Source organism: Rhinatrema bivittatum, chromosome 7 (assembly GCF_901001135.1).
Source record: "Rhinatrema bivittatum chromosome 7, aRhiBiv1.1, whole genome shotgun sequence".
NCBI lineage: Eukaryota > Metazoa > Chordata > Amphibia > Gymnophiona > Rhinatrematidae > Rhinatrema > Rhinatrema bivittatum.
Genome location: NC_042621.1, coordinates 153,271,050 through 153,288,325, shown reverse-complemented (window position 1 = coordinate 153,288,325; position 17,276 = coordinate 153,271,050). Strand labels below are relative to the sequence as shown.

Below are 17,276 nucleotides of genomic sequence, written 5' to 3'. Positions count from 1 at the left end.
ACCTAAGCACCTTTCCCTCTGTGCTGCCTGTCATGTTCGGGCATCTCAGCCTGGCTTGCCTTCTAACTTGTGCCTGCGCTGCGTAGAGGCTCAGGGAAAATTATCTTCCTCTGATTTTAGTAAGCCTAGTTCTTCCCAGCCTGATGATTGCTTGGGTAAAGACAGGTCAGGAGGGGCCCTGACCTTGGAACTCCCTTCGTCAGCGGGGAACAGTAGCTGAGTGGGCATAGCCACAGGTGCCACCTGGTTTTGGCGTGGATACTTCTGATTTTTCTTGGGTAGAATTTTTTTTTAGGGATTGCAATCCTTTTTTTAGGCGCAGTCTTCAGCCCCGTCCAATCCTGTCAGGTCAGAGTCGCAGGTGGTGACCTCTCACTCGCCCAGTACTACTGTTAAGCACCTGAAGTACACTTAGATTGGTAGCAGGTCCTCCCGATAGGAATCCGGATGGCACGGATGATGAGGCCAATTCTAACTCTCTGGAGGATGGGGAAATTCCTCTGGGACTGGAACCGTATAGGACTATGTTGCGGTTGTTTCATAGAAATGAGCTACCTGCTCTGATTTCCCAGAAGTTAAGATGCTGAGAGTACTTGGGGCAGATTCCATGTCTGAGCCAAAGAAAAATCCCATTTTTGTTTCTTTGCGTAAAGCCGCTTACTTTTTCCTTGTTATGGAGGCCATTCAACAATTGATTGATCTTGAGTGGGATGCCCCATAAGCTAATTTCAAAGGGGGTTAGGCTTTGGCCAGCCTGTGCCCCCTGAATCCAGTGGAGAGAGAGCATTTGCATTTTCTGAAAGTGGATGCGCTTGTCTGTGCCGTCCCATGCAGGGAGGAGGGGCCTTGAAGGATATGCACTATAGGAGGATTGAGACCATCCTTAATCAAGCATTTGAAGCAATGGCAGTGACCTTGCAGGTAGCTTCTTGTTGTTCCCTGGTGGCTCGCTCTTGTTTTTCTCTCTCAGGAGGTCAATGAATCTGAAGTGAATTCCAGAGCAGTTATGGAGCCAGCAGCTGCCTTTTGGTCCACACCTCGGCCAGAGGGGTGGCTTCGGTTATAGCGACCAGGTGTCGGTTGTGGCTGAGAAATTAGTCGGCTGATGCAAACTCCAAGGCTAAGCTTACAAAATTGTCCTTTTAAAGGCTTGCTCTGGTTTTGGAGCGAGTTGGAGAAACTGGCTAGTAAGTGGGGTGAATCCCCCCATTTCCTAGTTTGCCTGAGGATAAGAATCAGTGCTGTGCTCCTTTGGCATGAGAGGTCATGCCAGGGGATCCAAGCATTTTTGACCCTACAGAGAGGAGTGACCTTTCAGAGGACAGCCTTTCAGTAGGTCTCAGTCCTTTCGTCCCAGACAATCCAGACAGGGCTTGGGTAGTGAAACCTCCTGAGCCTCCCAATGAAGGCTTGCCGACTCACCCTCAGGAACAGGAGATAGGGGGTGCCTCTTTTATCAGAGGTACATCGAAATCAATTCTGATCAGTGGGTCCTGGAGGTGATACGAGAGGAATATGCACTGGAGTTTTGCAGTGTTACTCGGGACATGATCATGGTTCTCCCTTCCACTCCCCGCAGAAAAAGCAGGCAGTGGAGTGTACATTGTCAAGGCTCTTCAGTCTGAGGGCTGTGGTCTCAGTGCCCCATGTCTTAAGAACATATGGGTCGATATTCCATTTATTTTGTTGTGCCCAAGAAGGAGAGCTCCTTTCATCCCATCCTGGACATCAAAGGTGCCAACCGTGATCTGCGAGTGAAACATTTTCGCATGGAAACCTTGCACTTGGTGATAATGGCCGTGCAGTCGGGGGAATTTCTGACCTCCTTGGATCTTTCCATATTCCATCCAGTTGGATCACCAGCGTTTTCTGCATTTCGCGGTGTTGGGATACCATTAGCAGTTTCAGGTGCTGACTTTTGGTCTGGCCACCGCACCCAGAACTTTTTTCAGAGTTATGGTGGTGGTGGTGGCAGAGTTGAGAGAGGATGGGATCCTGGTACACCCGTATTTGGACGACTGACTGATTTGGCCATGTCTCTAAAAGAGAGCCGTCTGTTGACCCACAAGGTGATCTCCCTATTGCAGGAGCTCAGTCGGGTGGTGAATCTGGCCAAGAGCAATCTTCAGCCATCTCAGTCGTTAGAGTATCTCTGTGTTTGCTTCGATATGAAGCAAGGCAGGGTTTTCCTGCCGGAAGCTCATATTCAGAAGTTGATGGTGCAGGTGTGTCTGTTGATGAACACTATTAGCCCAACTGTGGTCCTGTCTGCAGGTACTCTGTTTGATGGCGGCATCCCTGGAAATGGTGCCGTGGGCGAGGGTGCATATGCATACTCTTCAGTGCTCCCTGCTATCTCGTTGGAGCCCACAGTCTCAGGACTATTTGATTTGGCTCCACCTGCCAATGGAGGTCTGCTTTCAACTACGGTGGTGGTTACAAGCTGATCATCTAAGAAAGGGAGTTTTCCTAAAATTACAGACAAGTTAGTACTCATGATGGATGTGAGCCTTCAGGGTTGGGGAGCTTACTGTCAGGAACTGACAGCACAAGGTTGCAGGAGTGCAGAAAAGTCTCTTTGGAATATCAATCAGCTGGAAGCCCGAGCTTGAAGTTTAGCGCAGGTTGCAGGGTCCAGCGGTCCGGATAATGTTGGACAATGCAACAGTAGCTTACATCAATCAGCAGGGAGGAACCAAGAAGCCAGCAAGTGTCGCAGGAGATAAACCAACTTATGGAATGGGCGGAAGTGCATCTTCAGGAGATCTCCGCTTCGCACATTGCAGGAAAAGACTATAAGAACAGACTTTTTCAGCTGGGAGTCTGGACCCAGGAGAAATGGGTTTTGTCAGACAAGAAGTTTCAGCTGATAGTGGATCCCTGGGACCTTCCGTTTCTAGACCTGCTGGCAGCTTCTCACAATGCGAAGGTTCCTCAGTTCTTCAGTCGCAGGAGAGATCCGAAGTTCTTGGGTATCGATGCTCTCGTGCAGGAATGGCCAGAGGACAAGCTGCTGTATGCCTTACCCTTGTGGCACATGTTGGGCAGAATGGTTCGGAGGGTTGAGGGTCACAGAGGGATGGAGCTTTTGGTGGTACCAGATTGGCGAAGGAGACTATGGTATGCAGATTTGAAACAGCTCCTGGTAGACTCCCCTCTTCAATTTCCAGCACACAGGAATCTGTTCTTCACAAAGATCCTTGAGAGGGCTTGGTTACTGAAGTGTGGATATTCTACTGTGGTGATTGCCACCTTGCTACAAGCAAGAAAGTTCTCCACTTCCTTAGCCTATGTGCGGGTTTGGCGAGTGTTTGAGGCTTGGTGTAAAGATAGACGTGTTCTTCCTCGTTCGGTTAAGATCCCACTCATTTTGGAATTTTTGCAGGATGGATTGAATAAAGGGTTGGCCTTTAATTCCTTAAAAGTGCAAGTAGTGGCTCTTGCCTGTTTCAGGAGTTAGGTGAATGCTGAATTCTTATTCAGCTCATCTGGATGTGCCCCATTTCTTGAAAAGGATGAAACATAAGAACATAAGAAATTGCCATGCTGGGTCAAACCAAGGGTCCATCAAGCCCAGCATCCTGTTTCCAACAGTGGCCAAACCAGGCCACAAGAACCTGGCAATTATCTAAACACTAAGAAACATCTTCATCCTCCCTTGCAGTTACCGGTACCCTTGTGGAGTCTTAATCTGGTTTTGGATTTCTTGGAGGGCCCTATGTTTCGACCAATGTAGAGCCTTTCCTTGCGATTACTGACTTTGAAAATGGTGTTTCTTGTGGCAATTTGTTCTGTATGTTGAATATCCGAGCTGCATGCCTTGTCTTGCTGGGAACCATTCCTTCAGGTGACTCCAGGGGCAATACAGCTGCATACTGTTCCTTTTTGCCAAAAGTGGCCTCAGATTTTCAGTTGGATCAGTCCATTTCCCTACCGTTTCTAGATATGGCAAGAGATGCCAAGGAATATCACCTTTTGTGACCCTTGTATGTCAAGAGACATATCGTGAGGTATCTGGATGTTTCTAAACCTTTCCGGAATACCGACAGACTGTTTGTCCTTCACAGTGGAGGTAAACAGGGCGAGCCAGATTCATGGGCTACAATAGTTCGCTGAATTAAGGAGGTAGTCATGGCCCTGTATGTGGATGCTGAAAAGCTGTTACTTAGTCAGGTTAGGGCTCTTTCCACTAGTGCTCAAGTGGTGTCATGGGTGGAAGTTAGATTGCTGTCTCTTATTGACATGTGCTGAGCTGCAACGTGGTCCTTCTTACACACTTTTTCCATGTTTTATCATTTGTGTGCAGGCCTGGGAGGACGCAGTCTTTGCCCATGCGGTTTTGACAGGACCGTGGGCAGCCGCCTGCCCTATTCAAGGGTATCTTGGGTACATCCCAGTGTTTCTGAATTCATTTGTCTGGGTGCTAGGAAATGAGAAATTACTACTTACCTAATAATTTCCTTTTCCTTAGACCAGACAGATGAATTCTGCTTCCCGCTCTTGGCTGCCGAATAATTGGGTTATGGTCCTCCTGCGTCGCTACGTGTTCCAGGGGTTACTGGTGTTAGTCCAGTCCCTAGATTAGTGTTAATGCTTTCTTTGAGCTCAGTGTTTCCTGTTGGCTTAGTACTGAAATGGTTATTTGTTGTTCAAGTTTTTGCTAGTCTGTCCACAGTTGGCTTTTGAAGAGAATACTCGCAGGCTGATGTCACTGCAGGAATATATATATATTGTGACGTTAGTTTTGCTCTTTCTCAATCTGCTGGTAGAAGTGCATAACCTACTGGTTCTGAATTCATCTGTCTGGTCTAAGGAAAAGGAAATTATCAGGTAAGTAGTAATTTCTCATTTTGCCACATTCTCTTAAATATTTCAGTTTCTGAAGTGAATGTGTGTGTCAATGCAAATTTATAGACAAAATACCCTTGATTGGCATTTCTGTGTTCCTAAAGACCTGCAAGATTTATTTTGTTTCCTTTTGTGTGACATGAGAGAGCAAAATCTACCTTATTTATGAATGTATCCTGGTGGTTCTCTCTTTCTTCCTGTTTTGCTTCTATTTCTGTTTCATACTTATACATTTCCCTTTTTCCAAAAAGGTTATTTTATATTTTAAAAAAAAAATTAAAAATGTCCATAATTCTTGTCCAGCCCCAGTCACGTGCAATGCTTGGTGCATGAGAGTTGATGGGATATAGAGGGAGACTGATTCAGTAGTCTGAATAAACCCTTGGCTTGGTTTATAATCCTTGGTATATCATCATATTCAGTTCAGGGAATTGAGCTCCTATTGGAAAATTTCTGGCTCTCACCTCACCCGTAACGGTGCCTCCAATTTCTCTCCAAGGAGGCGTGCAATACTGATACATATACATCTTTAAGGTCCACTTGTGTGATTTCTCTGTGTCTAGTCTTCCCCTTTTGAAGCGGGTAACTTGTTACCTTCTTATGGGCTTAGCCCCAAGGAAGATCTCTACAGTTCTGTTGGACAGTTCTTTTCTGGCCTTTACTTGTCAACCTTGTGTTTAATTTATTAGTGTCCCATCAAGCAATAATGCACAAATGATGCACCCTGCAAGTGCTGCAGGGATTGGTTGTGCATGCTGAGAGTGGCAACTACCCTTCCAGAGTGCCGCCTTTTCATTGGAGCATAACCTGTCACTACTGTCATCTTAGAAATACATTTATTTTTCATATCTTCCTGTGTTTTTCCTGGAAAGCTTTTGTAATCTAAACTTATTAGAACTTGGAAACAAAATGAATTACCCATTTTCCTAGCGTGTAACCAGATGGACTCAGGACCAATGGGTTATGCTCCCTTGCCAGCAGAAGGAGACAGAGTAAGGCTGCAAAGCTGACGTCACAGTACATATACCCCTGCAGTGACCTCAGCCCTCTGAGCAGTATTCGCCGTCTCCTGCAGATGATGGATGTGCCTCTCCCTATGGGGATTGCTGTACTTTTCGGAAGGAGAAATTCTACATTCTAAATTGCATAAAATTGAACCCTGCTCTCCTGCGGTGATACCTAAAGGTCCCTCTCCTAGTTGAGAATTCCTGAAGCAATTTCCGAGATCCCTCAGAGGTGTACCTTGGTCTGGTAGCCGGTTCCCAGCATGGACTTTGCTACTTAGGCAGCTGAAAGGCAGCGGATGCAGGAAAGCCAAGCACGGAGGTGACTGCCAAAGCCCTCTCCCCCTGCAGCTGGTAAGCACTGAGCCCAGGTAAGTTAAAAAAAAAAAAATGGAAGAAGATTTACCTTCCAATTCAGAGACGATTAGAGGGATTTTCGGTAGGACTCCAGTCCGCTCTCCATGCTTGGCAAGATGTATGATGTTGTCCCTGCTTCTGTTGGGGTAAGGGGAATTGGACTTCCGAGCAGGTTAAGCAACCCCCAGTGAGCTAGGCCTCGCTGTAGGCTTGGTGGGAACAAGCATGGTAGACCACAGTGGCGTTCTCGCACACATTTTTGTGTGCCGTATTGCCCTCCTTGTGCCGTCAGTACGCACAGTATGTCAGCTCTGCGCACAAGAGCACATCCCTACACACAAAATTTGGAAAGTGTACAATTCAGGAAGAGCTGTGCACATGGGCTGTGTGTGCACCCTGCCTAGACACTCAAATTTTGTGTGCATACATTTTTAAGCACAAGCCAATTGAATGCACAGCTACTATTGACAATGGCACCAGCAACCAAGAAACCTAAGCACCTTGCTCTCTGCACTGCTTGTTATATTAGAGTTTCACAATCTGACCTGGATTCCAACTTATGTTGGCACTGTGAGGAAACCCAAGGAGAGTTGACTTCCTTGGACTTTGCTAAGCCAGGCTCATCCCATTCGGATAATGGGTTGGTCACAGCCTTCACTGGAAGTACGCCAGATCTGAGTATCCCCTTGACTGGGTTATCTGTGGGAGAGGGAAATTCAGCTACACCCACCCCAGTGCCTCCTGGATTGGGCATGGACCCGGCTGCGTTTTCTTGGGTGGAGTTTTTTCCAGGGGCTACAAGCCTTCATCCAGGCACAGTCTGCTGCCTCACTTGCCCCTTTCTGGGTGAACCCCAGCTGGTGACCCCTCCCTCTCCCATACCGACCGGCAGACCCCGAGGCATGCCTCTCCTTACCAAGGGTATCCCTGGTAGGACCCAGATGACACGGACAAAGAAGAGGACCCAGATTTCTTGGAAGATGGGGAAATTCCCCCTGGGTTGGAACCGTATCGGACCATGTTATGATTCTTTCATAGAGACGAATTACCAGCCCTTGTTTCCCAGACCTTGAAGATGCTGGGAGTTCCTGGGACGGATTCTGTGATTGAACCAAAGAAGAATCCCATTCTAATTTCCCTGCGGAAAGCCTCTTGCTACTTTCCAGTGAAGGATGCTATCCAGAAGTTGATTGATCTGGAATGGGATGCCCCAGAGCAAGTTTTAAAGGGGGCTGGGCTTTGTAAGTCCTATACCATCTGGACTCAGCGATAAGAGAACGTTTGCATTCCCCCTAAAGTGGATGCACTGGTCTCTGCCAACTCTAAGCGAACTACTATCCTAGTGGAGGCAGGAGCGGCCTTAAAAGATTAGCACAATAGACAGATTGAGTCTACCCTTAAACAAGCCTTTGACGCAGTAGCAATGACTTTACAGATTGCTTCTTGTTGCATTCTGGTCGCTAGTTTGTATCTACTTCTCTCTCAGAAGGTGGATGACTCGGGGGAGAATTCCAGAACGGTTTTGGAATCCGCTGCCGCCTTTTTAGCAGATGTGGGCTCTGATTTAGTCCATACTTCGTCCAGAGGAGTGGCCTTAGTGGTGGCAGCCAGACGACATCTATGGCTGTGGAATTGGTCAGTTGACGCAACCTCCAAAGCTAATATTACAAAATGCCTTTAAAGGATCACCCCTATTTGAGTGCGAGTTGTAAAAGCTGGCCAGTAAATAGGGCGAATCTCCAGTTCCCTGCTTACTGGAAGATAAGAGGAAGCAGTTAGTGTCCCTCGCCTATAAGGGATTATTCCAGTGTTTCCCAACTTTTTCGCACCTACAGAGAATCAACATTTCAGAAGTCTTGACCCCTTGGGAGGTCTCAGTCCTTTCGTATCCAGCAGGTTCAGATTCAGGATCATCCTTCATGACGAGGAGATAGGGGGTCATCTGTCTGTCTTTTACCAAAGGTGGGTCGAGATCACTTTGGGCAAGTGGGTACTGGAAGTCGTACAGGAAGGATATGCAATGGAGTTCCACAGCACTCCTTGGGACATATTCATGATGTCTCCTTGCCACTCCCAGCACAAGAAGCAGACAGTGGAGACTTCATTTCTAAGGCTCCTCAGGATGAGGGCTGTGATTCCCAGTACCTATGCCACAGATAAATACAAGGCGTTATTCCATTAATTTTGTCGAACCCAAGAAGGAAGGCTCCTTTCGCCCCATCCTGGATCTCGTATGTCAACCGTCACCTGCAGTGACTCATTTTCACATGAAAAACTTAGGCCCTGTGATAATGGCTGTACAATCTGGAAAGTTCCTAACCTCCCTGGACCTATCCGAGGCCTCCCTATATATCCCAATCCGACAAGAACACCAACCTTTCCTTCACTTTGCAGTACTGGATCGCCATTATCAGTTTCGTAGCTGCCCTTTGGCCTAGTCACCACCCCCAGAACATTTTCCAAGATTATGGTGGTCGTGGAGGCAGCGTTGCGAAAAGATGGGATCCTGGTGCACTCATACTTGAACGATTGGCTGATCCGGGCCAAGTCCGTGGAAGGGAGCCTCCTATCAACCAACAAGGTGATCTTCTTGTTACAGGAACTTGGTTGGCTAGTAAATCTGGCCAAGATCAGCCTCAAGCCTTCCCAGTCCTTGAGGTATCTGAGAGTCCAGTTAGTCACAGGCGGGGCAAGGTCTTTCTTCTGCCCACACAGATACAGAAGTTGATGTACTCGGTGTGTCAGTTGGTGAACACGGGACGCCCAATGGAGTGGAGCTATTTCAAAGTTCTCGGTTTGATGGCAGCAACCTTGGAAGTAGTGCCGTGGGCAAGGGAACACATGCACCCACTTAAACACTCACTACTATTATGTTGGAATCCACAGTCCCAAGACTATTCGTTTCATCTCCACTTACCGATGGGAGTCTGTTCTCGCCTCCAGCAGTGGTTGCAGGAAGCTCATCTGTCCTCCCTGAACTGGCTGGTTCTCACGACAGATGCAAGTCTCCAGGGCTGGGGAACTCGCTGTCAGAAGCTAACAGCCCAGGGACTTTGGACGGAAGAAGAGACCCTCTGGAACATCAATCGCCTGGAAGCCTGGGCAGTCAGATTGGCGTATTTACAGTTCAGCCACAGATTCCACGGTCAAGCAATCCATGTGATGTCTGACAACACAACGGTAACCCACATCAACTGCCAGGGAGGTACCAGGAGCTAGCAAGTGTCACAGGAGAGAGACCTCCTTATGGAGTGGACGGAAGTACATCTACAGGTGATCTCAGTCTCCCTCATCGCAAGAAAAGACAGAGATTCTGGATCCAGGAGAATGGGTGTTGTCGACCAAAGTGTTTCAACTGATCGTAGATCACTGGGGTCTCCTGTCAATTGTCCTGCTGGTCGTATCTCACAATGCAAAGGTTCCTCAATTCTTCAGTTGCAAAAGAGATCCGTGGTCCCTGGGATTCGATACTTTCGTCCAAATCTGGCTGAAAGAAGAGTTGCTATATGCTTTCCCTCCATGGCCCCTGCTGGGCAGGGTCATTTGCCGAATCAAACACCACAGGGGACTAGTCCTTCTAGTAGCTCCAGATTGGCCCAGGCATCCGTGGTATGCGGACATGCAGAGACTTCTGGTGGAGAACCCACTACATCTCCCACCACACAGGGACCTGTTGCAGCAGGGACTGGTCCTTCACGAGGATCGAACTCGATGCTGTCTTACGGTCTGGCCTTTGAGAGGGCTCGCCTGAGGAAGCGGGGATACTCTGCGGTGGTAATTGTCACCTTACTCTGCACTCGGAAGTTCTCCACGTCCCTAGTGTATGTGCAGGTCTGGAGAGTATTTGAGGTCTGATGCGAGTAACATGGTGTTCTCCCCCAAGCGGTCACAATCCCTCCTAGTCTGGAATTTTTGCAGGACAACTTGAACAAAAGTCTGGCCCTTAACTCCGTGAAGGTGCAGGTAGTGGTGCGCTCATCCTGACGTGGCCCGTTTTCTGAAGGGACTGAAGCTCCTTCAACCTCCCTTACGGATGCCAGTTCCCTTGTGGAATCTCAATTTGGTACTAGAATTCTTGGCAGGTCCTTCCTTTTAGCTGCTGTGCAGTCTTTCCATGCATTTACTAACTTTGAAAACTGTTCCTGACCTGCAGGCGTTTTCGTGACGGGAGCCGTTCCTCTGGATGACTCCAGCGGGAGTTGCAGCTACGTACTGTCCCATTCTTCTTGTCCAAGATAGTCTCGGAGTTTCATTTGAACCAGGCCATTTTGTTGCCATCCCTAGATAAACTCAAGGACACAGAGGAATATTGTCTCCTCCAACACTTGGATGTCAAGAGACTTCTAGTGCGGTATCTGGAAATCTCAGAACCGGTCCAGAAGACTGGACCGCCTGTTTGCCCTTCAAGGCAGAAGGAAGCAGGACAAACCAGCTTTGTAGACTACCATAGCTCTCTGGATTAAGGAGGTGGTCACGGGAGCCTACGTGGAGGCTGGAAAGCCATTACCGTCTTAGATCGGAGCTCATTCTACTAGGGCTCAGGCAGTCTCATGGGCAGAAGTTAAACTGTTGTCTCCTGTTGATATCTGCCGAGCAGCGATGTGGTCCTCTTGCTCACCTTCTCCCGGTCTTATCGCCTGGACGTACAGGCCCGAGAGGACACAGCCTTTGCAAGGGTGGTATTGACTGGACTGTGGGCAGCCTCCCGTCCTGATTGGGAGTAGCTTTTGTACATCCCATTGGTCCTGAGTCCATCTGGCTACACGCTAGGAAATGGAGAAATTACTTACCTGATAATTTTGTTTTCCTTAGTGTAGACAAATGGACTCTGTGTCCCGACCTCGGCTGCCCAAAGACTGTGCCACGGGTTCTCCTGTGGAGTGAACCTTGAACCCAAAGGATTACGGGTGTGTTCATCCAGTCCCTAAATTATGGTACCTATATTCTTACTGGAGTTCATTGGTTATGGTTGGTTGAGTAGTTACGGTTATCCATTTTTAATCCTATTTTTAATCAAGTATTTTCACTAGTACATCCACAGTGGCTTTTGTAGAGAATACTGGAGGGCTGAGGTCGCTGCAGGGGTATATGTTCTGTGATGTCAGCTTTGAAGCCTTACTCCCTTTCCATCAGTTGGCAGGGGAGCATAACCCATTGGTAATGAGTCCATCTGCCTACACTAAGGAAAATTAAAATGTCTCCATTGAAGGGGAAAAAAATTCCAACCTGAAAGGTTGTGTGTCTGTGCTGGGTGAAGGTTATAGGGTGACACATGAACAGCAGTGCAGAGCTGTGTTTGTAGAAGAATGTGTTCATAGTGCTTTCCTCAATCAAACTTACTTCATACCTGATCCATCTGTGAGTAGGAAGATCTTGAAATGTTCACTTTTGTTTAATTTTTTAATCTGTTGTGCAATAATATTTGTCTTGGTCAGATTGAGCAAGACTTGAAATTGGTGCTTGATTCACACTCACAAAGCGGGGAGTAGCTGGCTTGTTACGGCGGTTACTACCCCAAACCAAATGTGCCTGATACTTCACTTTCGATGCATATCCAGCATAGCTCTCTGCTTCAATGGCAGGGGAGAAGAAAAACTGATACTTCACACACATCCAGCATAGCTCTCTGCTTCAACGGCAGGGGAGAAGAAAAACAACCAATAAGGGCTGTATAACATAGTCTGGGTTAAAACAAATAAGCATGGGTGTAGCTTGCTTATTGCGGCGGTTACTACCCCTACTACCCCTAACTAATCAAGCTAGATATTTCACTTGGATGCAGCTCCATCACTGCTCTCTACATTAATGGTGGGGGAGGAAGGGAAATAGAACCAAGAGCTAAAAGAAACAGATAAGTATGAGAGAAAAAATGTGTGAAGCTTGCTGGGCAGACTGGATGGGCCATTTGGTCGTCTTCTGCTGTCATTTCTATGTTTCTATGTTTCTATATAGCCCTGACCTAACCTACTCTTGAGTATTTTTTACTCTACTCTCAAATAGTGTTTCAAATTTTGTGTTGTGGCGCACCCTCAAAGTTAAATCTGATTGCTTTCAAGGCATTAATATGTGCAAAATCTGGAGCACTTGGCTTTTTCACAAGACTAAAAGGTGTCAAACTGGTCTGGTTTTCAGATTGCCCCTAATGAATATGAAGGTGGTGTATTTATAGGCAGTGCATCATTGTATACAGAGTCATTAAATGTATCCTGAAAACCAGGCCTGTTTGCAACCCTCAGAGGTTTGTAGTTGGACACCACTGCACAAGAGTGTCTGGCCAATAAAGATTAAATTAAAAAAAAAAAAGTGTCTGGCCTATCATGTTCTGCATTTCAGAGCCTAATTTTTTCCTACTTCTGCTCTCACCTAAAAATTAGAGATGGTATTCGTTCTCTTTGTCCCAGTACACAATCTAGGAAGCACTTGTACCATGGCCTAAAGCAGACCAAGTAGCAGAAATGATATAAAGCAGTATTTCAGCTGATTAATAATGCTCCTGGGGATTTCCAATGTCTCTGCTGCTAGTTGACCATGACCTTCTATTGAGTTCTGACAGTAAACAATGAGTGAAAAAAGCTGTGGTAAGTCACACAGCGACCAGCAAGGCGCCAGGTGCCCAATGAAAAATCCTGCAAAACGTGTCTTGCTAGCACATCCTTCTTTTCTAGCTGGGTTCCTTGACTAGAAAAGGGATGGGGAATTCTTAAAACCCCCCTTCTTTGCAAAGCTCTTGAGCCAGCAGTAAATTGGTGCAGGGATGAAAATGAGTCCTGCAGCATTCTGAAGAATCTTTCTGCATCGGAATTACCTGAGAAAATCACCCCATAATGCAGTGGAGCGGGTTCTGGTCCCTGCACCATTGAAAGCTAAAGGGGAAGTTGGGGCGGGGGGGCGGGCATTCCTATTATACTATTCTCCAAAGGATGCATAGAATCACCATTGAGAAGTGCAGAACATAAGAATATTTGGACAGCTGTGCTGAAATGCTGCTCTTCATTAAACCATTGACTGCAACAGCTACTGTTGCTTTCAGTCCATGCCTATATGTTTTCCTTTGGGATTTGTTCACTGTTTAATGTGTGCCTTTCACAGCTTTGCTTTATAGTGCCTTTGGAGTCATCATAGAGAAGACACGGGGAGCAGAAGATGACCTCAACACAATGGCCGCAGGCACCATGACGGGGATGCTGTACAAGTCCACAGGTACATCTTTGCTTTTTCAGACCCCAACTTTCCGTTTCCAGGACTGGCATTCACTGCTATCTGTTCCCCCCCCCCCCTCCCCCAATAACAACCAAATTCTAAACATTCAGAAAATGCAGTCCAGTAAACACAGTATGTGTGTTTCCAGGAAGTCACTACAACTTGGGTTCTGACTCTCCAGCTCCAAAAGCAAAACCATTGATTGATTTGGCTTGACGAGATGTTTTGTTTCTCAAGTTAACATCACTTCAGGAGCCCTCCCTTCTACTGTTCAAAGAGAAGGATTTTCTGCTCTTTGAACTTCAGTGGTTGATCTTGGGTAACACCAGGAGCTACCGGTACCTCCAGCCCTGATTATAGTAGCATCCTCTCATTGTGCATCATTCAGCCCTTGGCTCTTACCAATTCCTGCCCCCAAGGAAAGAAGCTGTTGAACACCTGCTTTTCTAACAGGTTTCGGCAGTTGTACTAAGTAGTTATGCTACAAATTGATTCTGTAAATAAATAGTCGTTTATTTGGTGCTGTATATTGATACCTAGTTTCCTCAAGTTCCAGCAGTAAGTCAGCTGTCAGATGCCTTCCTGTGGCCATGATAGCGTTACACTGCTGGGAGAGAGAGGCGCTGCCGCCGTAAGCTGGCTGTGGCCGTCGCCGTTCTGGGGACAGCCAAATGCCAGTGTCAGGCAGTGCTGCGCTTCCTTGAGAGTGCACCCGGCATCTGCCTTGGCCGTTTCGTGCTAGTCTGGAAGCGCACATGCATTTAGTGGCAAAACATTGCAAGGCGTTCAGAACTTTTTGCAATTAAATAATGTTTCCTTTCATGTGTCTTTGTGAATGGTTTTGTTAAAGTAATTTTCATTTCTGTTCGAAAGAAATGGTCACAGAAAGCATACTTGTTGAAACACGGACCAAACTGCATTGTAGTACAGCAAATACATTGGCCTTTTGATTACAGACTGCATCTATAAAAGTGAATGTTCTTACAAAAGAAAGGAAAAATTGGAAAAATAGTGTTATCTCATTCTTGTCTCTAGAATAGTTAAGTTTGCTAGGTTTTCATTTTTGATTAGGGTTCTCAATGTGCTGAGGAGGGAGAAAACTCTGGGACTCTTTTAGCATCCTTTACCTCTTGTGGAAGGGCAAGGCTCACATCTTCTCAGCCATGGGGCTGATTGATTTGTTACTCTTCATCCAAGTAATATTGAGCCCTCTGGTTATGCAGCAGAGGCTAACATTGTTGAGGAGGGCAGTCTGGACTTTGAAGGCGTCTTTGAGACCCCAGGGTATGATTTCCCCCTTCCCCCTCCCTCTGCCATTGGCCGTAATGCAGCTGGAGTGGTGTGCACTTACGTTGCCTTTCCTGTTGGTGACACAGCATTCATTCAGCGAGAAGGGACCAACAGCTGGGCAAAGTGGGAACTCTGGAAGAGGTGGTGCAGTTAGAGATCCAGAGAGCAATTTGGCTGCTCAGGAGGGGGATATAATGGAAGGAAGGGAGCCCAGCTCTACCTGTGGATACTGGGGATCTTCCACGTTGTACAATAGGAGGGTCTCGATTGGTCAGTGAGGAGGTGCTGTAAGGGAGGTACATCCTAATGTTTGTCTACCCCCTTAGGAAATAACTTTGGAAGTTATCTGACAGGCTATTCTCAAATTGGAGAAATCTCTGGCAGGTCGAATTGAGAAATTTGAGACATTTTCTAAAGGAGCAGAATCTACAGTTATTTGCTAGGAAAAAGCAATTATAGACACTGCTAACACTTATGAAGTTATGAAGAATCAGAGGTCACGTAAGGCACAAAACTTTTCTTTGATCCATGATAAGCTTGTCCTGCCTTCCAAAGTGGAAAAGTTGAAGAATGCCAGTAGGAGGAACTTGGTGCTTAACTTTTTCCCAAATTATCGTTTACCTCAGCAAGGGAGAGTATTAGATGGCATTTGTGTGAAATCTTAGGCTTCACTGAAGAAGCTATGCCACTATTAATAAAAGCTTCTTAAGGCCAAAAACCACAGTAAAGCTCAAGGAGGAGGTAGAGAGAGGCCTCAAAGTCTGGATAGCCTGAAGATGAAGGCTCCGGTAAATCTATTCTTCTGGTTACACTTGCATTGGAGACTGACAAGGAACTATCCTGAGAAGTTTTCTCCAACATGCAGGCCGATTCAGTAAAGTCCGCGGGAGAGCGGACGAACGCCCGCTCTCCCGGCGCGTGCACAGGCCACTTGCCTGTGCACGCGATTCTCTATTTAAATGAGGCCCGGCAGTAGAAACGGGCAAAAGGAGGCGCTAGGGACACTAGCGCGTCCCTAGCGCCTCCTTTTAGCCCGGAGTGGCGGCTGTCAGCGGGTTTGACAGCTGACGCTCAGTTTTGCCGGCATCGGTTCTCGAGCCTGCTGACAGCCACGGGCTTGGAAACTGGACACGGGCAAAATTGAGCGTCTGGTTTTCGACCCAACAGCCGCCAGCCCATTTTACATTTATTTATTTATTTATTTATTACTTTTTTTGCCCTTTGGGACCTCTGACATAATATCGCCATGATATTAAGTCTGAGGGTGCACAGAAAAGCAGTTTTTACTGCTTTCCTGTGCACTTTCCCGGTGCCGGCAGAAACTAGCGCCTACCTTTGGATAGGCGCTAGTTTCTTAAAGTAAAATGTGTGGCTTGGCTGCACATTTTACTTTCTGCATCGCGCGGGAATACCTAATAGGGCCACTGTATCGGCCTGATAGTTAGCTATTTCTTAGTATGTTGTATGTGGATTTTTCTGTATATGTGTCTGGTAACCCAGGCTAGGTTCTTAGCCTTGTACTTCAAGCTTCTGTTGCTTGGGAGAGACTTTTTTTTTTTTTTTTAAATTCTATTGTAACTACTTGGTCACTCCAGGGGAGCGTTGCTTCACCTGAATAGTTAAAAGGCATTTGTTGAGAGTAAGATTGAGGTACTGTATCTGGAGCAATGTACCCCCTAAATGTCCTCAATGTGGTTAGTAAGGGGCTCATAACTTAAACTATGGTAGCAGGGAGCATAATTTTCTTAATGTCTCTAATAATTTGTGAGTGGATTTCTTCCTTTATTGTGGGTTCAGATAAATGTTTGTTAGCATACGTATGCTGTATTTGATGAAAGAGGATAATATATATTGTGATATTGTTAAATGTTGTTTTTTCTCCATAGGACTGTTTTCTTGTATGAACTTTATCTAATGTTAAATTTAATTTAAAAAAAAAAAAAAAGGAAGAAAACAGTTAGGAACTGAAAGATAGCTCCTCTGTTAATCCAGCATGAGACTGATGTTTTGGACAGGGTGGTCACACACAGCAGCTCAGTCCCATGAGCTGCACGCTCTTCAGCCCTTGATGTTTTTGGAAAGTTGAGGGATTTTCTCAAACCGGCCCCCCTTCATGCTGCTGTTGCTACAAGTTCAGGCTTAAAAATAGCTGATGGCCACCCACGTACCTCCTTCAGACCATGAAGGGAAACTGGAAGAGGGTTTAAAACTTTATATAGATGCCATTGCTGACCGTTTAATCTTCAGGTTTTTCAGGGCCTTTCAGGGTAATGATTCTTTTTTTTGTCTGTGCTGTCAGTCTTTTGATAGAAAATCAATTGTTTCACAAAGTAGGAAGTAGCCTGTGTGCCTAATAATCAGGTCAATCCAGTAAAGTGCGGCCGCGTTTACCCCGCTCCTAACCCGCTTTCTACTCACTTTCCGGCCGCATTAGCCCTTCCTGCGATCCACAATCCCCTTTAACCTACTCTTACCGCGTCCTTAAATCCCCGGGTAACCCCTTCCGCACGCGGCATGTATATTACATGCAAACGATCGAATTAGCTATTCCCTACCATCCAGTAACGTGCGCCCCGA

General features: G+C 46.6%; 1 protein-coding gene and 1 non-coding gene across 5 annotated transcripts in view; both read left to right on the top strand.

Moving 5' to 3' along the window:
• The window catches only part of LOC115095544 (mitochondrial import inner membrane translocase subunit Tim23), a 79,733-nt gene that overhangs the window by 27,138 nt on the left and 35,319 nt on the right, over positions 1-17,276 (top strand). For all 4 annotated transcript variants that reach the window (XM_029609435.1, XM_029609437.1, XM_029609438.1 and 1 more), the window contains exon 6: positions 13,299-13,409. In XM_029609435.1, coding sequence (XP_029465295.1) covers positions 13,299-13,409 — 111 coding nt within the window. The remainder of the gene's footprint in view (positions 1-13,298; positions 13,410-17,276) is intronic.
• On the top strand, positions 13,961-14,167 carry LOC115096299. The gene has a single exon (XR_003858030.1). It is a non-coding gene; the product is annotated as a small nucleolar RNA SNORA74 (small nucleolar RNA).